This window comes from Lynx canadensis, chromosome C1 (assembly GCF_007474595.2).
Source record: "Lynx canadensis isolate LIC74 chromosome C1, mLynCan4.pri.v2, whole genome shotgun sequence".
In the NCBI taxonomy this organism is placed as follows: domain Eukaryota; kingdom Metazoa; phylum Chordata; class Mammalia; order Carnivora; family Felidae; genus Lynx; species Lynx canadensis.
Genome location: NC_044310.1, coordinates 93485 through 117307, shown reverse-complemented (window position 1 = coordinate 117307; position 23823 = coordinate 93485). Strand labels below are relative to the sequence as shown.

The 23823-nt window shown below is 56.3% G+C and overlaps 2 protein-coding genes across 4 annotated transcripts; one reads left to right on the top strand and one right to left on the bottom strand.

Moving 5' to 3' along the window:
* The first annotated feature begins 9563 nt into the window (after positions 1 to 9563).
* PERM1 (PPARGC1 and ESRR induced regulator, muscle 1) lies at positions 9564 to 15106 on the top strand. 2 transcript variants are annotated; one of them, XM_030324598.1, is made up of 4 exons: positions 9564 to 9851; positions 10838 to 13000; positions 13639 to 13764; positions 14003 to 15106. In XM_030324598.1, exons 2-4 carry the CDS (start codon positions 10999 to 11001, stop codon positions 14116 to 14118), a joined length of 2244 nt encoding a protein of 747 aa, XP_030180458.1. In that variant the 5' UTR covers positions 9564 to 9851; positions 10838 to 10998; the 3' UTR covers positions 14119 to 15106. The 2 variants fall into 2 exon arrangements, with proteins under 2 accessions (XP_030180458.1, XP_030180459.1); XM_030324599.1 differs by lacking the exon at positions 9564 to 9851 and having other exon boundaries at positions 9890 to 12115; positions 12218 to 13000.
* PLEKHN1 (pleckstrin homology domain containing N1) lies at positions 15081 to 23177 on the bottom strand. 2 transcript variants are annotated; one of them, XM_030324600.1, is made up of 16 exons: positions 23024 to 23177; positions 22818 to 22917; positions 19897 to 20043; positions 19713 to 19793; positions 19517 to 19589; positions 19061 to 19188; positions 18848 to 18979; positions 18580 to 18660; positions 17732 to 17807; positions 17466 to 17614; positions 17192 to 17341; positions 16830 to 16970; positions 16519 to 16659; positions 16175 to 16384; positions 15855 to 15903; positions 15081 to 15763 (listed from the first exon to the last, which is right to left on the bottom strand). In XM_030324600.1, exons 1-16 carry the CDS (start codon positions 23104 to 23106, stop codon positions 15648 to 15650), a joined length of 1857 nt encoding a protein of 618 aa, XP_030180460.1. In that variant the 5' UTR covers positions 23107 to 23177; the 3' UTR covers positions 15081 to 15647. The 2 variants fall into 2 exon arrangements, with proteins under 2 accessions (XP_030180460.1, XP_032450061.1); XM_032594170.1 differs by lacking the exons at positions 22818 to 22917; positions 23024 to 23177 and having other exon boundaries at positions 19713 to 19809; positions 19897 to 20009.
* Between the last annotated feature and the right edge of the window lie 646 nt (positions 23178 to 23823).

Here is a 23823-nt window from a genome sequence, read left to right as displayed (position 1 = left end):
ACTTGTGCCACACGCTCACACCCAGAGGGCGGGGGGCTGACTGGACTCCCTTCTCATTGTTCTTTGAGGCCGCGCGCCCTGCAGTGGGTGCCCTGGACCTCAGCTCGGCTGCCGGTCTAGGGTCAGGAAAAGTGTCACGTATGTAAGTTCTGGCCGAGCTTCTTTCTGTACATTGAGACCAGCTCTGAATGCAACGCTGGGGTGGGACAGGCCATCGTCTGGCTGCGTGAGCAAGCAATTTCCTCCTCTCCTTTTCTGCTTTGGGGAAAGGGAAAGTTCCATGAATTGGCTCTAGGAGTTTGGTTTATAAAATTAAGAGGTGAGGGTCACATCCCAGGATCTGAGCTGACCAGTCTGCCCACTTAGAGCTGGCAATCTTTGGGCAGACTTTTCCTGGAAGAGGGCCCTCGCCAAAACCAGACCCCCTCTGGCACCCTGATCTCGGACTTCCAGGTTCCAGAAGTGTGAGACATATGTTTCTGTTGTGGATAAGCCACCCAGCCTGTGGTCCCCAGAGGATTAGACACCAGAGCTAACTGTTACCAAGTAGACTGGTGGCAGGAGGCTGTTGCTGACTTTCCAGAAGTCGCCGGGCGAATGCCTGCCCCTCTGAAGACAGAAACTAAGGTTCGGGTGTCTAGGCTAATGCTCTTTTGTGTATGTGGCTCCTCCCTGGCACTAGGGTACACAGAAGGACCCCCCCACCCCCGCAGAGGGCACACACGGGGTCCTTCCCTGGCACACAGGCACAGACAGTTGGGAGGGTGGGGCCTGAGGAGCCGCGGGCTTCCCCCCAACCCCCATGAGCCTCATCACCTGCCTCCAATCTGACCTTTTCCCCAAAGGCGGCAAGGCAGCTTCCTCCTGGGTGGGGAGACCTGCCTGCCCAGCATGAGCCCCAGAACCCTGGGGAATGTCTGGGCCACCCCCGTCTGGAGCCTGGGAGGGTTGTGTGAAATGAATGAAATAGTGCCAGAATGTTCCAGTCCCCAAGAAGTTCGTAGGGCTGGCAGCTGTGACTGCACGGCCTGTGGCCGTGGAAAACCAAGGTTTCTTGGCTGCCATCCACTGGAGTCTGGGGGGCACGGTCCCCTCAGAGCTGCGATGTGATGTCGGGGGAAGTTTGGAGAAGGGAAGGTGGGGAGGAGGGAAGCAGTTACCTGCTGTTCCTAGAGCAGCCCCTGCCTCTGGGCTTCCAGGGATTGTCCCACCTAGAACTGGGCGGGTGACTGAGGGGGACAGACACGCAGTGCCAGAGACACACAGTCCCATGGTCAGAGCTAGAGACCGAGTTACATAGAGATAGAGACCCCCTCAGAGGTGGCCAAGGCCTTTCCCACAAAGACATACAGACTCAGACCTTCTCTCCCATGTCCTTGAACTTCCTTCAGTGTGCTCTGTGTTTGGGAAGGCCACAGACATGCATCCCACACCCACAATCTCTGGGTGGGGCGCCCGTGTTGGGCACCCCCTCAAGGTCTTGTCAGCACAGGAGTGGTTCAGGGAAGGCTTCTAGAACAGACTGATACTGAATTTTATTTCTGCTGTCACTTCGTTGTGTGACCTTGGGCAAGTTACAGAATCTCACATGTAAAATAAGGTTAGTAATAGTACCTCCCTGGTAGTGCTGTGTGGTTGAAGGGATTAAGTAAATAATCTGCATAACGATAGTTGTTTCCAGCAAAGATGGAGTAGCAGGGACCAGATTTACTTTCTTGCCTGAAACAACTAAAAACTGGACAAAATATATGGAATAGTAGGCTTTTCCCTCAGTGGGTCCCTGAGAAGTGAGAAACCAGTGAAGTGAGCCCTGTGTTGCCCCAGCTGTCAGAAGACGGTGTTTAGGCCTTGACCTCAGGGAGGGGAAGCCAGGCAGAGTCCAGGAGGCAGAGCTGGCAGGGTGGGGCTGGGGGGACCACTGCGGCTGGAGTCCTGTGACAGAGTGTCAGCAAGGCGAGAGAAGCCACGGAGGGGACTCCAGAGACATGCAGAGGGTCTCCCTGAAGGCTGATTGGATCACACTGGGAGGAAACTCCTTGAGGCCAGGAAAGGAGCCACGAGAAACGATTGGAGAGAAAAATCCTCTGAGTTTACCCAGGCTCATCTCTAGCCAGATTGGAAAAGCCCGTAATTCATAGGGCACCTGGTAGAGTATTCGGAAGGACTTGTTCCAGTAGTGAGGGATAATTAGCCTTACCGCGAGTGCCGTTCCTGATAAAGTTTATGAACAAGGCCCCAGGGGATCAAGCTGTCTCCAGACAAAGCCCCAGAACAAAGCCCAGGAATATTTATTGGAACACAGAAATATCCAGCACCCAACAATTACTATTCATGATGTCTGGCAGCCAGTAAAAAATTACCAGGCATACAAGGAAGCAGGAAAATATGACCCATGATAGGAGAAAAATCGATCAATTGAAGTAAACCAGAAATGTCACAGGTAATAGAAACAGTGGACAAAGACATTAAAACTATTGTTACAGTCATACTTCATATGTTCAAGAAGCTACAGGAAAGACTGAAGGTTTGAGAGACCTTCATAGAAACCCACTGAGCTTCTAGACATGGGTGTGATGGCAGATTAGACGTTGAGGAGGAAAATACTAGTAATAGTGAACTGCAAGTATACCCATAAAACCTATTCAAAGTGAAAGAGACTTAAAAAGTAGAAAAGAAGCAAAGACAAGAAAAGCACATTAGTTAGTTGTGGGACAACTTCAAGTGGCTTAGTATACATGTAATTGGAGTCCCAGAAGGAGGAGGAAGAGGAGGGAAACAACAACAACAACAAAAACCACTGAGAGAAATAATGAATAGAATTTTTCCAATATTGATGTAAACTATAAACCCACAGATCCAAGAAGCTCATTGAAACTCACGCCTAAGAAATTTGAAGAAAACTACGTCAAGGAGCCACATAATCAAACCGCCGCGATACGGGGCTAAAACAGTGGTGTCCATTCTTGCCACTTCTGTCCGGCGGTGTAGGGAGTTCAAGCCAATTAGGCAAGGAAATGAAATAGATGTCACCCATATTGGAAAGGAAGAAGTAAAGCTGCCTGTGTTCAAGTGACATGACCTTATATGCAAAGAAATCCACTAGGAAAACTATTAAAACTAATACATGAATTAAGTGAGGTTGCAGGGTGCAAAATAGATATTTTAAAAATCAGTAGTATTTCTAAACACCGGCATCGAATACTTTTGAAAATGAAATTAAGAAATCTTTCACTAATAATAACATCAAAAAGAATAAAATACTTAGGAATATATTTAATAAAAAGTGCAAAACTCAGGCTTTAAAACAACAGAACATTTACTGAAAGAGATTAAAGAAGTTCTAAATAAATGAAAAGATATGTCATGGATCAGAAGATTAAACATTGTTCAGATATTGATACTTCACAGGGGTGCCTGGGTGGCTTAGACAATTGAACATCTGGCCCTTGATCTCAGCTCAGGTCATGATCTCATGGTTTATGGGTTCCAAGCCGCCGCGTCAAGCTCCGTGTCTCTGCTTCTCTCTCTCTCTCTCTCTCTCTCTCTCTCTCTCTCTCTCTCTTTCTCAAAATACATAAACTTAAAAAAAAAAGATGCTAATACTTTACAAATAGGCCTTTGGTTTTAATGCAATCTCTAACAAGGTTTTAGCTAAGATTTTTGCAGAAACAGACAAGCTGAATTTCCAAATTCATATGGAAATTTAAGCAACCCTGAATATCCAAAATGGTCTTGAAAAAGAAAAGCAAAGTTGGAGGGCTCAAACTTCCTGATTTCAAAACTTATTACAAAGCAATAATAATTAAGACAGTGTGGAACTAGCATGAGGTTAAGCATAGTGACTGGTGGAATAGAACTGAGAGTTCAGAAATAAGCCGTCATATTTACAGTCAGTTCATTTCCAACAAGAATGTCAGGACAACCTAATGTGGGAAGAGTCATTTCAACAAATGTTGGGACATCTGATCAGCCATTCCCTTCTTCACACGATACGCAGAAATTAACTCAAAGCAGATACTACACATAAATGTAAGAGCTAAAACTTTCGTAAAATTTTTAGAAGAAAATGATCCTGGGTGATGAAGGGCCTTAAGCAAAGCCTTTTTAGGCATGATACTAAAAGTGTAAGTGACAAAAGAAAAAGGATAAATTGAACTTTGTAAAAATTAAAACTTGTGCCTCAACAGGCGTTATCCAAAAAAATTTGAAAGACAGAGGAGAAAAACATTGCAAAACATGCATATAATATATAAATATGTATTAATAGGTATTATATATATATATATATATAATATATAGGTAACTCTCAACTCAATAATAAAAAGACAACCCAACTAAAAAAAAATGGGTGAAAAATCTGAACAGACATTTCTCCAAAGATATATAAATGGCCAACAAACACCTGAAAAGCCACTCAGCATCATAGCCATCATGGAAATTTAAATCAAAACCACAATGAGATACCGCTTCACACCCACCAGGATAGGTATAATTAAAAAGGGGCGTCTGGGTGGCTCAGTCGGTTGAGTGTCTGCCTCTTGATTTCAGCTCAGGTCACGAGCCCAGGGTCCTAAGATTGAGCCCTGCATTGGGCTTTGCGCTGAGCTCTGAGCCTGCCTAAAATTCTCTCTCACCCTCTGCCCCTCTCCCCCACTGGTGCTCTCTCTCTCTCCCTCTCAAAAAAAAAAAAAAAAAAAGACTGGCCCCATCAGTACAGCATATGACTCTTGATCTCAGGGTCATGAGTGAGAGCCCCACATTGGGTATAGAGATTATTATTTACTTATTTTTTTTTAATGTTTATTTATTTTTGAGAGAGAGAGACACACACACAACTCCAGGCTCCAGGCTCTGAGCTGTCAGCACAGAACCCGAGGCAGGGCTCAAACTCACGAACTGCAAAATCATGACCTGAGCTGAAGTCGTACGCTTAACCGACTGAGCTACCTAGGTGCCCAAGATTACTGTGAAAAATAATAAAATAAAATTAAAAAAAATTTTAAAGTACAGATGGGGGTGTTAGCAAACTTGTGGAGAAATTAGAACACTTTTACATTGTTGATAAGAATGTAAAATGGTGCAGCCATTTTATTTATTTATTTGATATTTTCCTTTTTCAATTTATTTTTTATTTTTATGGCTCAAGCACAATTAGTTTTTTGTTTTTTATCCAAGTTAGTTAACATGCAGTATAATAATGATTTCAGGAATAGAATTTAGCGGTTCATCACTTACGTATAACACCCAGTGCTCATCCTGACAAGTGTCCTCCTTAATGCCCATCCCCCATCTAGCCCATCCCCCCACCCAGTGCCCCTCCAGCAGCCCTTAGTTTGTTCTATGTATTTAAGAGTCTCTTATGGTTTGTCTCCCTCTCTGTTTTTATCTTACTTTTGCCTCTCTTCCCCTATATTCATGTTTTGTTTCTTAAATTCCACATATGAGTAAAATCATATATTTATCTTTCTCTGACTGACTTATTTCTGTTAGCATAATAGTTCTAGACAGTGTCACCTAACTATAGTTACCAAATGCAGATTGGTGGTTACCTTGGGAGTAGGGGAAGGAGGTATCACCAAGAGCATAGGAACCTTTAGGGGTGATGAGCGTGTTCACTCTCTGGATTATGGTGATGGCTTCCTGGGCATCACAAATGTCAAAACTTAGCAAATTTTACAGTCAAATATGTGCAGTTTATTGTATGTAAATTATACCTCAATAAAACTATTTTTTAAAAAGTTAAAAGCTCATAATTTGTGTAAAGCGTTTACGACTGCTTGGCATGTGGGGTGTCTGGCTGGCTCATTTGGTAGAGCATGGGAATCTTGATCTCAGGATCTCAGCCTCGTGAGTTCAAGCCCCGTGGTGGGAGTGGAGTCTACTTAAAATAAAACTTAAAGAAAAGAGAAAGACTCCTTGGCACATAATACCTACTCATCGAAATTGGCTTACTTTTACTGTCTCAAGTTCAAGGGCTCAAGGGGACTACATGGCTTCAGGAAAGGGAGCCCAGCATCCCCTAAGTGTCCATTCCCTCAGACCTGGTAAGGGCCGGAAGGGCTGAGCTCTGTCTGCTTCCGGTGGAATTCTGGTGCCCTCATGTGGTCCTTGGGGGTACAGCAGGCTGCCCTCTACTTCCCTCTCCCTGCACCTTTCCCCCTGCTTGGGCCCATGCTCCCGGCTCCATGGAATGTGTGTCTGACTGCCCATCTATCCGTCACTTGTTCCCCCTGGCCCAGGTCTCCACCAAGACTTAACATCCACTGTGGAACATATCCTGATGTGCTATAGAGCTCTACCTGGTTTCCTCATCCTACAGCAGACATCCCTCCACTGCCCCCCACGATGAGGTCCTCCAAGATTGGGTGGCAGAGGAGGAAAGGAAAGCCTCTGGGTAGAGCTCAGTCCTCACATGGCCTCACCCTAGTCCCCCTGGTCCCTCCCCGCAGTCTCAGAGCTGGTCTCCCTGCCTCTCCCAGGGCAGCCAGGGCAATTGTTAAAAAGCCCCTGTCCCAAACCCTCCAAACCTCCTCACCTTATGGGGCTCCAGCCCCATGTGGGGCTGTGCTGCTTTGCCCCTGTAGACAGATAAGCCCACACACGTGTGCCACCCAAGCCCTTGACATGGCACTGGGCCAACTAGGTGTCCACACGGAAACAAAAAAGTGTGGCAGGACCTCCCATCAATACCAGGTGGGTTGCAGATACAATTTGAAAGCTAAAACGGCAAAGCTTTAACAAAATATACAAGGACACCTTTATGAAATCTTTATGACTTTGGGGCAGGCAAAGGTTCTTTAAGAGAACAGAAATGGTGATACCATAAAGGAAGCTGTTGATCACTTGCACCATATTAAAATTTAAAACTGTTTACCAAAAGGCACTGTTAAGAGAGTGAGAATGTGAGACTGAGGGAAGGTATTGATAATACAGACAGCGGTGAGGAGTTCTCGTCCAGAGTGCACAAGCCCTACAAACCAGTGAGGAGAAGGCATATGAAGGTGGCACAGGCACCGGGAAGACACACCCTCGAGGGAATAGAAAGGCCAGGGGCCAAAGGGAATGTGGATTAAATGGCAGTGTGGCATGACCACGGAGCCACCAGAGCGCCGAGTGGCAGAGACGGCGGTCCGTGAGGATGCGCAGCACAGAGACGACCCGCGCGTGTCCTGTAGTCGGAGCAGATGCACAGCCACTCGGGAAACCGTCAGGCAGTGGCTTCTGAAGCTGAACAAGCTCGCCCCCCGACCCGACCCTCTGGCCTCTCCGAGGCCAAGTACACAGGTTTTCCGAGAGAAACGTTCGGGCATGTTTGCGACTGTGAAGTGGAAACAACCCAAATCTCCTTCCACAGAAACATGATGCAGAGACGAGGCCACTGTTGGTGGTGAAACTGACCAGCACAGCCCCCAAGGTGCCTGACTCCGAATCACGTTGAGGCTCCGAGGAGGCAGATGTGAGATTGTAGAAAATACACATATTCGTTTCTGCTCCCAGTTCCTGGCCCAGAGCTACTGAAACCCTTGTGAATTCCTAAGTGATAAGAGCACCAGGACCACCTTTTGTTCTAATGAGCTGATTCCGGGTGGGCTCTGGGATAGAGATACTCACCAGAAGGACCAGCCGTGATTAGAAGCTTGGAAATTTCAGCCCCAGCAACACCCCCTCTTCCGGAGAGAGAGGGGCTGGAATTGGATTTAATGACCCATCATGCCTATGTGAGGAAGCCTCCATAAAATCCCGATCGTATGGGGTTCACAGAGTTTCCATGTTGCTGAACATGTGCAGGTGTGGGGGGAGTGGCACCCAGGCCATAATTCACCCCACACATCTCTTCCATCCGGCTGTTCATCTGTACCCTTTATCATACCCTCGTACAGTAAACCGGTAAACGTAAGTAAATGTTTCCCTGACTTCCGTGAGCTGCTCTAGTAAGTTAATCAAATCCAAGGGGGAAGGGTCATGGGAAACTGGTTTGTAGCCAACAAGTTGTGGGTGACCTGGGGACCCACTACCTGTGACTAAACTCGGAAGGGGGGCGGGCAGTCTTGTGGGACTGAGCCCTTCACCTGGGGATCTCATGCTGTCTCCAGGTAGATGGTGTCAGAATTGAGTTAAACCGTAGGACACCCAGCTGGTGTCAGAAACAGAAGTGAAGTGTGTTGTGTGGGTAGCACAGGAGACTCACAGGAGAACAGTGTGAGTAGGAAACTAGTTTTTCTTTTTACACAGACGCGGAAAGGTTCTTAGGGCACAACTCCACTTATGTAAAGTTCACTATGGGCCAGGCTGGCCTGCACGAGGTGGCCGGGTGGCACACACCGACAGGCAGGGTCCTTTCCTACACAGTTTGTGCCCTTCCTGCACATGTCATACATTGGCTGGCTTACTGGGAAGCGAAGCGCCCCGGCCTTGCTCCCCCTGTGTGAAGCTGCCTCTCCACCATCACCCTTATGGCCTTGGCCCTCTCTGTCTCCCACCCACTGAGTCCTGTCCCTCAGGCTCTCAAGGGCCTTTTAGTCCAAGGCCCTCTCCTCAGAGAAGTCTCCAGCCCCTCCAGGGCACCCCTTCTCTCCACAATACTTCCTTCTTCCATTGTGTTGCTGTCGGAGATGATCTCATCTACCTGTCTGTTTAGATGTTTGCTGTCTGGCTCCCTTACTCCCCCTTCACATCCCTTATAGCCTGGAAGCCACAAGTGTGTGTTACAATGACCTGTGTGGGATGGGCACTATCAGCCCTGAGATCAGGATGGCCTGGAGCGCAGCTAAGGGCGCTGGGTCCTAGCTCTGCCGTTTGCTAGCTGTGTGGTCAGGCAGGAGTCGCTCACCCTCTCTGTGCCTCACCAGGCTCAACTCTGAAAACAGGGTCTTCTTTGTGCCCCCTCCCAGGATGGATAAGTTTTGGAAAGAGTGCTCAGGGAGGCCTGGCAGAGGAGGCGCACTCTGGAGGCCCATCTCTGAGGCACTGTTACCCCTGCCTGCCTACTCTTGGTGACTGGTTGCGCTGGGGGTGGCAGCACCAGGCCCCCTTTCTTGAAGGAACAGACTCTGTTTTGCCTCCTCCTTCTTGTGCCCACCACCGGCGTCTAGGTCAGGAGAGATGCTGGTGCAGAGTAATGCACTTTCCTCCCCTGAACCCTCCCAACCCTCTCTAGAGGCCAAAGCCCATTCCCCTTCGGCATGCTGGCTACCAAGAGCCCTCAGTGGCCCCACTTGTCCCTTTGCCCCCACCAGCAGGTGCAACAGTGCTGCCTGGGAAGGGGCCAGTAACCCTCTGGAGGCCGAAGGAGAGAGGTGCACACCTCGCTCCACTATTCCACACCCAGTCATCAGCGGCCCACCTCCAAAGGATCTCTAGGAACATTCTGGAAAGGTCATTTCCCCTTTATCATCACTCAGTAACCCTCTCTATTCCACACAGACGACAGGGCAAGGCCCTAAGACCCAGACAGGCCTGGGCTGGTGGGAGGTGGGGGTGGCGCTGCTGGCAGGGGGGAGGGTTCACAGCAGGTGAGGCCACTTTAAGAGGAAAAGTCAGCCCGGGCCAAGAGTGCAGTGTGGCCTTCAGCTTGGGAAAGAGGAGGCCCGTGCAGAACTGATTGCAGGTTCGCATTCTCTGGCCAGCATCTGACCTGCCCAGGAAGGTGTCCCTCACGTAGCTGGAGGCCCCTCAAATGCCATCTATTTGTGGCCTGGACCTTGACGGCTGGCAGGAGACATGTGACCACAGGGATGGGGTATTTTTGGCAGTGGGGGTGGGGCCTGTGTGGTGAGCCCAGCACCATGCCGCTCTGGGACAGGCAGCTCGGACGCCCAGCTCCACTGCCCTGGCTGGCCACAGGGTCCCAGGTATGACACTGTTAGTCCCTTGTTCCCACCCCAAGAAGTCCGAAAGTCAGACAGCCCCAGAGGGACTTCCCCAAGGGCCAGAGAGGAGGGGACATTTCAGTGGGTCAGGAAGCCACAATGCTCTGGTCTCAAGGAATCTTCATCTCAGCACCGGCCTGACCAGAGTGACCTCCCACCTCCCAGGGTGCGGTGGTGGCTGGCCAAAGGTCAAAGGTCACCTCCCGTAGGAGGCTGAGACACTAGGGGCTCTCAGGCAGTTGGGGTCGCCTTTGTTCACAGAGATGAGGCAGACGAGGGGGCTCTGCTAGCTGGGCAGGCCTGGGTCAGGGACGCAGGCCTTGAGGATGGCTCCAGTAACCCGCTGGGAGTTAGGAGGCTCATTTCTGCTCTGTGACCTCCTGCCTAAGCAAGGGGCAGAGCCAGGTGCTCCCTGGTGACCTCTGAGTGGGCTCTGGCCAGCACTAGAGTGACCTTGAACTCAGGGGAAGCCCGGAAACCTGTCCCAGCCAAGGATGGTGGAAGGTCATCCCCAAAGGCTGGTCGCTTGCTGGACGCTGCCACCCCCCCTCCGTGGCCAGCTGCCACCGTGGGCCCGTGGGGACAGGCCAGAGTTGACCATCCCCCACGTGAACTGACTCCCAGTGAGTGACCCTTGAAATGGGTTTTGCTGTATGAAGTTTACTTTGGTACCTACCGTTCTGCAGGAAAGCTGGAGAAGGTGAGGCTGACCTAGCTGCACAGAAAATGCTCAAAGATGAGACGTAAACCACTTCTGGGGACAAAAATTCAAACACAAGGAACCCTGTTTTCTTAGTGTGCCTCACTATTTGATTTGCAGAATGTAACGTATGTCATTACACGGTTATCATCAGGGGTCAGTTTGGAAGCAGGCAAAGCGGGAGCCACGCGTTCTCTAACTCGGAGGAAAGGTCAGGTTTGACAGCAGCTCAGCTTCCCTCCGGATTCCCTTTTCTGCTCTCTTGCAGGACATAGATGGAGTGCCGGCCCCCGAGCCGAGGAGGTGGGGGGCACCCCGGGGACTGGGCAGGGTGGTGGCAGCGTATGCTGGCCTGTGTCCGGGGCCCGGGTCCGTGAAGATCCCACCTAGCCTCAGGCTGTGCTGCTCAAGCGCCTCTGCTGACCTGAAATGGAAAACTTCCAGTATAGCATCCAGCTGAGTGACCAGGACTGGGCCGAGTTTGCAGCCACGACTGAAGAGTGTGGCCTCCCGCAGGCCAGCCTGGCCTCTGCGGATGAGCTCTTGTCCAGTGACATTGACCAAGGGGACAGCAGTGGCCACAGTCCCCCTGGGCCTCCACCCCTCCTCGAGGGGCAGCCGGCTGCTGGGGGGAGGGCCTGGCCTGGTTTCAAGAAGGAGGACAAGGCCGCTGCCCGGCCACTGGTCAGCAGGTCTTGGCGTGAGCCTGTCTTGGCCCCGGGGGCTGATCAGCAGATGCCCGGCACGTCCGCACAGTCAGAAGCTTTGCCGTCCCTCGCATCTGACGCCGCCCCTCTAGGTCACAGCTCGTCGCTCCCAGGGCCAGCGTCTTCCAGAGACGAGATGCAGAGACTTCTGCGGGGGCCAGCCCCCCAGGACCCTGATCCTAGTCCCCCTGGTGAGTCTCCTCAGAGCCCCGAGTCTCCCGGCTGCGCCACTGCTCCCCAGAGGCCCCCCGGCACTCCTGGAGCCGCGCCACGCAGCCCTGGCCGGAAGAAGAGGCACGCGGCCGGAGCCAAGGGGGGCCGGTGCTCGAATACTCCGGGCTCCGCTCCCACCCACCTGGGCTCCCTGCTGCCTGCTGAGGCCAGGCCCAAGGAGGACCTTGGTCTGGCTGGGTCCAGGGGGAAGGGTCTCTCGGCTGGAACAGCAGAGCAGACACCAGGAACCAGGCAGAATGGACTGAGTCCAGAGTCTGCAGGAGCGCCTGCGCAGATGACCAAGCAAGGAACAGATTTGGGTCTGTCTACACCAGTCCCTACGACCGAGCAAGGTACGGACCCACTCAGAATGACCCCCAGAGCCGAGCCACACACCGCGTCCACACCTGCCCAGGAGACTCATCCAGATATCTCCGAAGCTAAGTCAGATGTGGCTCCGTCTACAGTCGCCTCCAAGCTTCAACCTGACATGGCTCTGTCTATACCTGCCCCCAAGTCTAGACTGGACATGGACCTACCTGTGGTGGGCCCAGTGGTTAAGCCAGAGGAGGACTCATCTACACTTGCTCTGCCTCACCTTGTTTCCAAGACCCGATCCGATGCAGGTGTGTCTACACCTGCTCCCCTTCCCCGGGCTGGGCCTGACTTGGTGGAGGTGGAGGCTGCCCCAGTGGCCAGGCTGTGTTTGCGCTCTGTTGTGTCTCCAGGAGGACACCAAGAGAAACCCAGAGGGGAGCCTTCGGCAGGTTCCCCTGGACATCACTCGGGGGAGCCCCCCCCACCAGGCTCTGTTCAAGCACCCAAGAAGAAGAGAGTGCGATTTTCCATGGCCGTGCCCAGCCCCGAGGAGCCAGGTTTGGGAGAAACCTCAGGCCCGCCCTCACCAGCCACAGCCCGGCCCGCGCCTCCCAGGACAGCAGCCGGGGGCCGAGACAGGCCTGGAGGCTGGGATGCCGTGGCAGTCGGGCCCCGGTCCCCCCAGCCTCGGATCCTCAAACACCTGCCTTCCCCTCCCCCCTCTGCCTCTGTGGGGTCTAGGCCCAGGAGCAGCTTTGCAGTGACCCTCCCAGAGGCCTACGAGTTCTTTTTTTGTGACACTATTGAGGAGGAGGATAAAGATGCCGTGGAGGCGGCAGAAGCTGACCAGGCGCTGGCCGGAGTACAGTGGCCGGACACGTGCGAGTTCTTCTTCCAGGACCGCCGAGCCCAGAGGTCAGGGCACTGGGGGGGCCGCTCCGTGGCCCACCCCCCACAAGCTGAGCCTGTGCCAGCCTGTCCGCCTGGAGACCCCGTGCCCATCTCCATCCCCGAGGCCTATGAACACTTCCTTGGGGAGGACGTGTCAGGGGGCGTGCTAGAGCTGGCTGCCCTTCTCCAGCTGCAGGCCACAGAGCCCTCCGGGTCGGTCCCCTGGGGAGTGGGGTCTGGAACCTCACCAGAGCCTAGCCCAGTCACAGCAGAGCCACTCAGCCTGGCAGTCAGGCAAGCAGGTGAGTGTCGCATGGGCCCCGGGGCTGTCCAGGTCCCGGGATCGTACTGTCCAGAGAGTTCAGCCAAGCAGGTGAGTGTCGCATGGGCCCCGGGGCTGTCCAGGTCCCGAGAACGTACTGTCCAGAGAGCTCAGCCAGGAGGGCTGCTGGGGAGGGGCAGGCTAGGACCCCGGGTCATGAGCCCTTAGGGGGGCCTTAGGGATGATCCGGGAAGGAAGGACCAGCTCCTGGCCATCCCAGGACACAGTCCAGGTGGGGTGGATTAGGCCAGACACCACGGCCACTCAGGAACTTGTCTCTGCACCGACCGTCATTCTGTATCCGGGCCCAGATGACAGCAGTGCCGTGCCCCCGGCCTCTAGCACAGTAGACACCGGGACAGCTCACGCTCAGGCCTTGCTGCCTGCTGGGTCGGGCACTCAATAGACTTTCTCTCACATTTCCCTGCAAGATATTTTACAAACCAGGAAATGGTACCCCAGCGGCAAATCCTGCTGAGGTCAGCTTGACTCAACTGCGCCACACACTACCCTGTGTCTTGGGACGGGGTACTACACGGAAGAAGTGACTCAGACAGCGTGTCTGGGACAGACGAGCCTGGGTGGAGCCGGAGCACAGAGCATGCTTCTTTTCCCTAGGAGAGCCCCGGGAGCCTCTCACCTCGTTTACCTTCAGCCAGAATGACATGTGCCTGGTGTTCGTAGCCTTTGCCACCTGGGCTGTGAGAACATCAGATCTGCACACCCCAGACGCCTGGAAAACAGGTTTGGGGGCCCTGGGGGAGGAGTGGGCTGGTGCCCAGGATGACAGCTGGTGTCCAGTCTCAGCTGCCGGGCCAGCAGGGATGAGGGGTGCGTGGAGAGGCACAGATTTCTCCCCGACCCACCCCTAGTTCCGCTGGCCTCCTCCTGCCCTTTGAGGGCCAGGCCATGTGGATAGAAGACAGTGGCCAGACCGGAAGGCAGCCGGCACTCAGGAGGCTCTCTCGTGCTTCTCTTGCAGTCTTGTTGGCCAATATCGGTACCATCTCCGCCATCCACTACTTCCGCCGGCACGTGGGGCAGGGGCGCCGCAGCCGCAGGCCCAGCCGCAGCCGCAGCCCCAGCCCCAGCTGGTAGGATCCAGGCTTGGTCCAGGAAGACACAGGACAAAGAAGTGGCCCCAGGGGCTCAGGACGAGGTGCCGCCTCAGGTCTTGCCCTTTGATCCCTGTGTCCTATGGCATCTAGGAAGGAGCCAGTGTCCTCGGTCCTGGCTCCCTTGGATTCCACCCAAAGGTCTAGCCAGTGGCTGAGGCCAAGGCTGTGCTCCACACCTGGAAAGAGGGAGATTCTGGAAGGCTGGGTGGGTAGGGCTGAGCAAGGAGCTGGTTAGTAAGGTGGCCAGATTAGCAAATAAAAACATAGGGTGTCCGGTGAAACTTGCATTTCAGACATGCAGTATTGGAGATTGTACTAAATTACGCGTGGCTTATCTGAAATCAAATTTAACGGGGTGTCCTATGTTTCATTTGGTGAGCTGGGGTGAGAAGCAGGACAAAGTGTTGGAAACTAGAAGGTGTCAGTGCAGCAGCAAGGCTGCAGCTGGAAATCCGGGCAGGGGGCAAGGGCGAGGAGACTGGGTGGCCTTCAGGTGGAGGGGGGGGTGTCCCAGAGACTGTCTGCCCTCTTTACAAGTGGACTGGGGTAGTGAAAACCTCTGAGGCCTCTTTGACCCCTGAACCCCAGGGGCGTGTGGCCAAGGCCTTCTGGGCTCCTGAGACCGTGAGCAGGAACCCACAGGGGCCTATAGGAGGGCGGCCCTAGCAGGGTGAGGGTCCGTAGGGCAGAGGCTGGAGCCCCTCCTGTGGGGCACCCTGGACGAGGTACAGGGGCAGAGTATGGTGGTGTCAGGTAAAGGGACTGAACATTTGGGGTTGTCCCGGGGCTTTGTGGAGCCAGAGATGGGGCAGGAACGTGGGTGGGAGGCTGGTGGCGGCAAAGCAACGGAGGCTACCAAGCGGGGTGCCGGGTCGGCGTGTGCACAGGGTCCCCAGGACAGGGGACTTCTGGCTGCTGAGTGGAAAACGCGGGGACACGCAGCACAAATAAAATCTTTATCTTTCTTGTTTAGTCTCTTGTCAGTTTCTCCCAGCCGGCCGCAGTCCACTCACATTTGCCCGGAACACCCTCCTGCCTCTGCTCGTGATGTCTCAGACTTCGCTGACCTCCTACCCTTGTGCTCTCTGACCTCACGTGCTCTGACCCTCACTACTCTTTCTCAGCCCTCTGGCCTTCACACCTACGCTGTTCTCCCCCCCCAGGTAAAGCCTGCACCAAGTGGCCTCCCCGTGTCTTCCCTGGAGGAATGGTTCAAGTTTGGTCCCTCCATGCATCCTGCTCTGATCTGTGTCTGACCTGAGCAGTGTCACCAGGCCATCTTCGGTATGAGGCCCTCTGCCTGGCCCCTCCAGAGCCCAGGGAACCTCAGAGTTCTGGAGACCCCTGCACCCTGCTGGGGTCAGACCCTGACTCAGCCTTCGATGGCGTTCAGGTATTGGATGCTGGTCAGCCTGTGGCCCTACAAAGAAAGACCCAGCTCTGCTGCAGACCCCCACTCCCGGGTTAATGCTGGCGGGTAGTCCCAAGAACCAGCCGGCCCAGGGGCCATCAGATCCACTGGATGAGCCCCCCACCAGCCTCAGGTGCTCCGCGGGGCCAGCGCTTGTGGGAAGGAGATGAAGCTTTGTCCCCGATGTTGTCAGAGCTCCTGAGGGGATGGCCACCTGCTGGGGGGGGGGGGGGACAGAGATGCATGTGCCTTCAGGAAGCAACACCCAGAGCTCCCTTCAGAAAGAGGCAAGGGCCTTCACTCACCTGAGGGAGGCAGCAGGGGGTCAGGTGAGACTTCTCTCACAGGGGAGACCTGGGGACCCCAACCACAAGTCTGAGATCTGAGCCCTGGGGAAGGACGCTTGGAGACCAGCCCACGAATCTGCCAGATCCCACCCCTACCTTTTCCTCCCGCATCTACCCTTCCTACAGCCTCCCCCCAGCCTGCTGCTGCTTCCTGTCCTTGACCTGCCGTATCTTCCCCGTTTCCGTCTGTCCTGCTCCCCCAGGGTCCCCGAGGCCACACGCTGTTTCCACCTCCCTGCAGAACCCTTTGCCCGGCAGGGGTGGGTGCTGCTACTCACATGCTGAGGGGAGTCTGGGGGTGGTGGACCCTGGCCCTGGACAGAGCCTCGGTGCCGCTGAGAGGCTCGCGGCTGCAGGGCTCCCTTCTTGGAGAGCAAGTGGGGACCGGAGAGCCCAGAGCTGGGGTCAGAGACAGGCACGGACACAGGGACCGAGGGGAATGCGCTCGAGGACTCGGGTCCAAGTGAGCTCTGCATCGCGCTGAGGAACTGCAAGAAAGGGGTGGTGACCTGAGGCTCTGGACCAGAACCTCGGTAGAGCTGAGGGATCCCTGTCCCCGAAATGCCTTGGACCTCAGCCTGTGGACACATCCGGCCCTTTCCATCCCCCACAGGGAACTGACCTCATCCAGGCCCTGGACATCTGCGATCTTGTGGTAGGAGGTAGCAGGTGGTGTGTAGGGATCAGCATAGAGCGGGGACCGTGGGGCCTCCGGAGGCTGGTCTCGGGCCTCGGGGTTGCCCTCCGGGCTGTGCTTGCTCAGCTGCAGGCAAGAGGCAAGAGGGACAGGTTTCCTGAAGAGGAGGTGGCCTGAGTCCTCCCTTCTCTGAGCAAGAAGGCCTCTAGGTGGCTCCAGGGCCACCCGGGCCTGAGAAATGGAGGCCAGGGAGATGAAGGGTGGGATGGAGAACTGGGTCAGCGTGCTGGGCTCACCTTGGTCAGGTCCAAAAACAACGCGGTGGCCGGGCCGGGCCCCTCAGCCCGGGCCTTGTTCCTGGGTGACCGACTGCTGCTGCTCCGTCTCGGCTCTGCCCTCTGCCTGCTGGTGCCGCTGCCGCCTGGGTTGGCCTGGTCCTGTGGGGACCAAAGACCTTCCAGAAGGTTCCCTAGGGCCCTGACCCACTCAACCCCATGAGGCTGCACAAAGTTCCCTTCAGTCTGAGTCTCCTCCCCTGGGGAACTAGGGTCCTGCTTGAAACGGGGTGCCATGGGGGTCCAGGTTCCCCAACACAAACTGTCCTCGTGGCTCCCTGCCCCCTTCTTCTGCCTATCCCTCCCCACTCCCAGATGCTCACAGGCACAGGCTGGGCGGGGCAGCCTGTGGTGGACGGCACTGAGGATTCAGGGAGAGAGTGGCTGGTGTGCGTGGATGGGGGTGCTGGGCACCCTGAGCCCCAGCTGGTTCGTCCATCTGAGGAGAGTGAGCCTCGGCCACCACCCAGGACCTGGGCACCAGGGGGCAGGCAGAGGGGAGGTGAGACAGACAGCGGGACCCCTCTCCCTCCCCACCCACCCTTCTGCCCAGAACCTGAGAGGTGGGTGCAGCGTCTGGCCTTGCTGGCCCCTCACCTGTGAGGACACCCGCAGCCCTGGCAAGCTCTCAGGGCCAGGCGGTGGGGGAGCTCCGTCCCCGTGGGAGACCGTCTGCAGGCAGAGCAGCCAATGGCTGTAGTCCTCGTAGCTGGCACACAGCACGCGAATGGTGTTGATGAGACGGCCTAGCACACGGACACTGTGAGGGGGCCTGGCAACAGAAGCCCCCCGCAAGGCCCCACTGAAGAGCTGGGGCACCCGGGAGGCCCGTGCCCGCCCTCCCAGCCCAGGCCTCCAGCCACCTTCGATGAGGAAAGAGCGGATCCGCTTCTCCTTCTCCTCCAGGTTGATGTGGATGGCGCTGAGTGGGAGCTCCCCCTGTGGGGGCAGTGATGAAAGACGGAGCCTCAGTCTGGGGTGGGTGCAGCCCCTGTGCCTCTGCCTGGGCCCATAATTCTGTCTCGCCCTCCAGAGCCGGGCTGGGCCCTCAGAGCACAGGCAGGGGGCAAGGCAGGCTGCGGCTGGCATCCCCGAGGGAGGTCAGTGCTCCCCGTCTCTCCTGAGGGATACCTTTACCCCTGGACTCTGGGTAGGGCCTCCATCAGCCAATGGCAGGCACAGATGGATGCTTCTGGGGACTGGTCCCCTGGGTCACCTATTAAGACTGGGGGTAGGGTGGGAGGGATCATGCAGGAGACCCCTGTACGTTCCTCAGTGACTGAGGGTAGAAGGTTACTGTGATACACGTGACAGACACACTCCAGCTCGAGAGGACCCTCACACACACACACACACACACACACACACTGGAAAATGTCCGCTCGGAGGTATAGGCCCCTCTCAGAGATACTGGGGGCCAACACAAGAGTGCCTCCCAGGAGGGGTTCTGCCCCCATGCACCCTGCCTCGGTGACGGTCCTGCTGGTGGTGGAGGATGCTCTGGCATAATAAGGGGTCCGACGCAGGGGTCCCTCCTTAGCCACATCACAGCTGAGACCAGACTGACCAGGGCAGCGGGCCAGGTGGGTGGGGCCAGCACACTCTGTCCCAACAGGCCCCGAAATACAGGTTCCTCCGGAGCCACTGCCCTCTCCCACCCCCACACACAGGGTGTCTCCCTGGGGCAGGTCCACAGTGGGGAGGGACCCACCTTAAAGCAAAGCCCATCTGCTTCCTCAGAGAAAATGGCCAGTGATGTCGGGTACAGGACCAAGAGCCGGTCCCACTGTTCCTGCAAGGGAGTCAAAGGCAGAGGGGGGGCTCGACCAGTGTGTGAGAGGGCCTGGACCCCGTTCCTCACCCCCCCCCCGTCTTTTGCCCCCTCCTCCATTCCCCCTCCCATCCGTCCTGTGCCCCCATGTCTTCATCCCTGTGGCCCCATCTCCTGTCACCCCTGGGCCCCCCCGCCTCCCACGCACCTGTGAAGGCAGATGCTGAAGCTTGACCCTCGAGGCACAGATGGCACTACCCACCATCTGACGCCCCGATGCTGTCCGCAGCCGGGTCAGTCTGCGCTGCAGAGTCCAGGGCAGCTCGTCCTCAGGGAGGCCCTAGTGGAGGGGGGTCGGGGGCAGGCAGAGGGTGTGGGCGCAGGGGGGATGGAAAGGGGGGTGGGGGTTCCTGGCACTCACCTGCGGGGGCGATGAGTGGCAGTGCTGCAGCCCTCCCGCGAGGGCCATCTGCTTTTCCAGGTGGTACAGCCAGCGGCCCAGCTCAGCCTGGCTGGAGCAGAGCACGAGAAGGGGAGCAGGCAGCGGGCCTGGGGGTGGAGGAGTGGAGTGGGCTGGGCCAGCAGCCCACAGGGAAGGCCCTGCCCAAGGGATCCGTGGGCACCCCAAGGCCTGGAACAGGAGGAGCCTGTGACACCGTCTGGGACCATCGGCCACTAACAGCCCTGGAGGTCCCCTACCCGCTACCTTGCACCCCTGCCCAGCAAACGCTCGTGGGCACACTGGAGGAAAAGCCAGGATCCCCCAGTGCACTCAGGGTCCCTCCATTGTTCTGAAGCTCAGCCAGACCGAGGTCCCCGAGCAGCCCCAGCTAGAGGTCCCTCCTGGGGGCCAGGTCCACTCACGCCCCCCACACACCTGTGATCTGGAAGGCAGGCTCTCTGGATCCCTCGAGCGGGCAGACACTCAGCTCCATCAGTGGTAACAGCCCCTGCCAGAGCACGTGGGGGAGAGGAGGGCTGGGGGACCCCTAGTGGGACGTGGATGCCCGCCTCCCAGGAGGCTGCTCTCTTCCTCTACCCCTAGCCTCCGCCCTTTGCCTGTTTCCCCGCACCTGGAAGGTGAGTCCTTTGGAACCGTGGGCCTGGAAGTACAGGTAAGAGGGGAACAGCTCCAGGAAGCAGTCGCTGATGTCCTGGGGGAGAGCAGGGCTGCCGGTGTGACGGGCTGGGGGTCAGGCCCCAGGCTGGTACCCGAGCACCCCTGCCCCCTCCCCGCTCGGCCCGGCCTGGCCCCACCTGGCTGTGCTGGAATCGCAGCTGGACCTTGGCATAGTGTATAACCTTGCCCAGATTCCTCACAGGCACCCTCGGCCGCCCCTTCTTGAACACACTCAGGAACGGCTGCTCTAGATTTTCTCGCTGGCTCTCCAAATCTGGGATGTCCTGCGGGGAGCAGAGCTCAGGGGAGGGGGCCTGACCTGGGACCAGCTGCCCCGCCCATACACACCCCTACAGTTACACAATACAAAGGTTAGGAACACACACACACACACACACACACACACACACACCATCGCTCATAGGTACAGAACCGTATACACACTCACAGCTTCTTAACGTGGAAGTAGTGGGAAGATACACACCCGAGCGAACACTGCCTGCCAGTCATAAAATTACATGGCCCAGTGGTAGAGACAGGGAAGTCTGAACTCAGCGGAGATCCAACCCTCATTTTAGACATTTCCTCAGCTGCGTACCCTTGTGTCAGTTACTCAGCCTCCAAAGACTTGTCGGTCAGAGGGGTTTGGGGGCATCTGACGGAGACGGTGCTCGAAACACTCCCATGCTTGTAGTGTTGGCTGTAAATATTTAATACCTGGTTCTACAAAGTGGGGGAGGCGATTTCGATGTAAATACTCCCACCATGGCCCATTTCAAACTACCAGCATGGGGACTGGTAGTGACTGGGGAGCTGGAAAAAGATGCATCAGATCAGCCCTTGAGAGTCTGTGCCGACAGCTTTGGCACGCCACGGCGGGCCCCTTAACCTCACCCACAGAGAAGCCCAAGGTCCTGGAAATGGCTCAAAGGGTCCTCTGTGATCTGCCCCCTCCTCTAGTCCTGTTCTCTCATATCAGGCACAGGCTGCCTCAGGGCCTTTGTACTTGCTGTCCCTCTGCCTGGACTACTCAGGCCAACTCTCTTCTCACCCATCAGGACTTGGCTCAGATATCACCTTCTCTAGGAGATCCCTCCTGGGTAACTTTGTAACCTTCCCTGATCCCTCTGCACACCTTTCCTCCTTTACTTTTCTCCTTAACGCCACCACATCTGACTTATCATATCTTTTACTTGTTATCTGGCTCTGTCACAGGGATGGGAATATCAAGAGAATGGGGTCTTTGTCTATTTTGCCCACTGCTGTATCCCCAGGGCCTAGGCCAAGCCTGGGATGTGCTGGAGGTTCAGTGCCTGTCTGTTGAGGGGAGGGGTTGTCAGTGCCCACACACGCTTAGCTGATTCTGGCACACAGGGGATCCTCTGTAGTCGGGGGGGTTAATCATCAGATTGGGAGTCGGATAGGGATGGGTGTTGACCTGACACCCTGGCTGGAAGGGCTGAGGTCTAGGGGCTCAGGGGCGAGTTGGGGCCATGCTTCATTTGGGTGCTAGCAGGGGCCGTCTCAAAGGCTGCTGAGTCCCGGCCAAGCTAAGCCACCCCTTGGGCAAGCCCAGGAATGTGAACAGGCTCACGGCTTCCTGGCCTCCCTGACTCTGGGTGGGGCCTCCTGTACCCACACCCAGTGTGGGGAACAGCTCAGGGATGGGACCCATGAAAATTAGGCCATGGAGCAGGAAGGGCCACACAGCTGTCCCTGTGGCCCGGGCCCAGCCTTAGGGCCCAGGGAGGAGTTAGCTCATAGCTGTGGCAAGGTTGGTTCATTTGTAGGTTCAACCTGCCTGGTCCCCTTTCCTGCTATGTCCTGGCAAAAGAGGACCACCAGGGCCACCACACCTCACGTGACTCCACCAGGGTCACATGATGTGTCCCAGGCTGGGACAGAGAGAGTCGAGGTCTGAGATGCGACCACATGGAGGGACTCCAGCCCAGCCCAGCCAGACCCTGGACAGAGTGCCCTGCCCACTTCTCTGAGGCAGCATGGTTTCTCAAGCCAAGCACTTTGCCTGCGGAGAGCCCCGGGATCACAGAGGGCAAGAGAGGGGACAGGGGTGGGCTTCCCAGCCTGAGAGGAACACGTTGGAAAGGTGAGCTCTGGAAGCCCACGCCAGCTGCTAGGCCTCAAAGGGGCAGTGCGAGGACAGAGGGATGCAGGGCGTGGGCCCTGGCCCAGAGTCACAAATGTTACTGCTTCTATGTCTCCCAAGAAATTGGAGGCTCATTTCCCTCATGTGCCGGGGTCTCTGCACATAGCAGAGCCTCACCCCTACCCAATGCTATCCAAGCTGGGGAAGAGGGCTTGGGGTCTCTCCCCACTCAGCTAATCCTTAGCCTCAAGGAGGTGGGCAGGGTGAGAGGGGGTGGAATTCAGTTCAGAGGCGGGCCTAGCACACGGGAGCCACATCCCTACTGTGTGGCCTTGGGGGGGGGGCGGGGCACAGTGGGCTGCTGTGGAATGAGGCAGTAGTGGTTGCCGAGATACCCCCTGGGAGAAACAGGTCCAGAGTAGGTGAGAGGCTGGCTCACTGTTCACCTAAAGCCTCTTCCTCTCAGAGTAATGACAGAGGGTGGGGGTTCACAGCCACACCACCACCGTGACACCCGCGCCCACGCGGCGACATAGATACATGCGCTTGGTCCATCTCGAATATGCCTGGACGTGCTGTCCCGCGCCCAAGTCCTGGGGGTGGGCAGACACCACAGGCACGGTTCTGAGTGGACAGCCTGACCTTGGGGCCCCCTCCCGCGTAGCAGAGAGACTCCCGGAGGCCCCGCCTGTGGCCCGCCCCTGCCCGGTGCTCCCTCGCCCCACTGACTCAGTGTCTCTCAGTTTCGCTCTCCACTCAGACTTTCGGCCGCATGAGCTCCCTAGGGTGGGGCAGCGTCTGCTTCCTCACCTCACTCGGGATCTGACTCCCCCCCCAGGCTGAGGGGGTAAGACCCTGGGCTGAGCGAAGATAGGACAGGCACACACAGCCACACGGAGACCACCGCCACCGCACCCCCGTGAGCTGGGACACGCCCACCCGCCTGCTCACCGTCCCGGGGACGTAGTAGAAGATCTTGTCAGCAGTGGTGTCCCCGTCAGGACCGGCCTCGGTGCCAAACAGGCCAGCCAGCTTCCTTGCGCCATCCTCTCTGGGGACAAGTGAAGTGGGGCTCACAGCCTGGCCCCAGAGGCAGACTGAGGGACACCCTGTGACCTAGTGGCTGAGGCTGAGCTCCCCCCCCCCCCCGCCCTCACCTATTTCCCTTCAGCGAGGGCTTTCTGGAGAAGGAGGCCCGGAGCCTCCTAGGGGCCTGAGGGACGCAGTGGCTGTTCCCCATGGGCGGCGGTAGTGGCTTGCCCCAGTGGAACAGGTCGACTGGTCTGTGTCCCTCGGTACTGAGCCTCACGTCCCGCCTCCCAGGCGGGGCTCTGGGAAGTCTTGCCCTATACCTAAGGGCCGGACGAGGGTGGAGCCTTTCTGGGAGGGACCCACCCTTCCCTGGGCCCAAGCTTTCAGCTCTCTGACCTGGTCCTCCACACACACAGGCTAGGCTGGAGTTGGGGTGGGGGTAGGGGTGTGGGGGGTGGGAAGAGTCTTCTCCTGGGGTCCAGCCAAGAGCACCCATCTTGGCCTCCAGTCTGTACAGCAGTCGCCTCAAAGGCCTGGTTTATGAGTATGTGGCCTGCCAACACTCGGGTTGGGGTTGCCTGGGGCTGGAGCTCCGTGAGCCCAAGGATCCCCCCCTCTCTCCCCTGCCTGATACAACCCCTCCCCACTGAGAGCACACATCCTGTTTCCACCCAAATGCCATTGAGTCACCACTGACTAAGGGGGTGTGTGCTTACTCCCAGCTGCTGAAACAGGAGTGTGCAACTTCAGGGAAGGGGAAGCCAGGACCCTCCCGCAACCTCTCCGTCCCTGGCCAATGCCCAGAAAGGAGGCCACAAACCTCCTGGGTGTCCCCAGGACCATCACGGTGAGGCAGGGGTAATGCTGTGTACACCCACCCCCCTCTCCAGAGCCTGGGATGATGAGATGGGACCACGAAGGCCTC

Excerpts from the sequence above, each read along its gene's own strand:
- PERM1 (XM_030324598.1), top strand. The coding sequence starts at position 10,999 with ATGGAAAACTTCCAGTATAGCATCCAGCTGAGTGACCAGGACTGGGCC. Across the intron at positions 13,001-13,638 it reads CCTGGCAGTCAGGCAAGCAG|GAGAGCCCCGGGAGCCTCTC; the intron begins GTGAGTGTCGCA and ends TCTTTTCCCTAG. Across the intron at positions 13,765-14,002 it reads CCCAGACGCCTGGAAAACAG|TCTTGTTGGCCAATATCGGT; the intron begins GTTTGGGGGCCC and ends CTTCTCTTGCAG.
- PLEKHN1 (XM_030324600.1), bottom strand. The coding sequence starts at position 23,106 with ATGGGGAACAGCCACTGCGTCCCTCAGGCCCCTAGGAGGCTCCGGGCC. Across the intron at positions 22,918-23,023 it reads CCCTCGCTGAAGGGAAATAG|AGAGGATGGCGCAAGGAAGC; the intron begins GTGAGGGCGGGG and ends ACTTGTCCCCAG. Across the intron at positions 19,189-19,516 it reads GCCTGCCTTCCAGATCACAG|GCCCGCTGCCTGCTCCCCTT; the intron begins GTGTGTGGGGGG and ends CTCCACCCCCAG.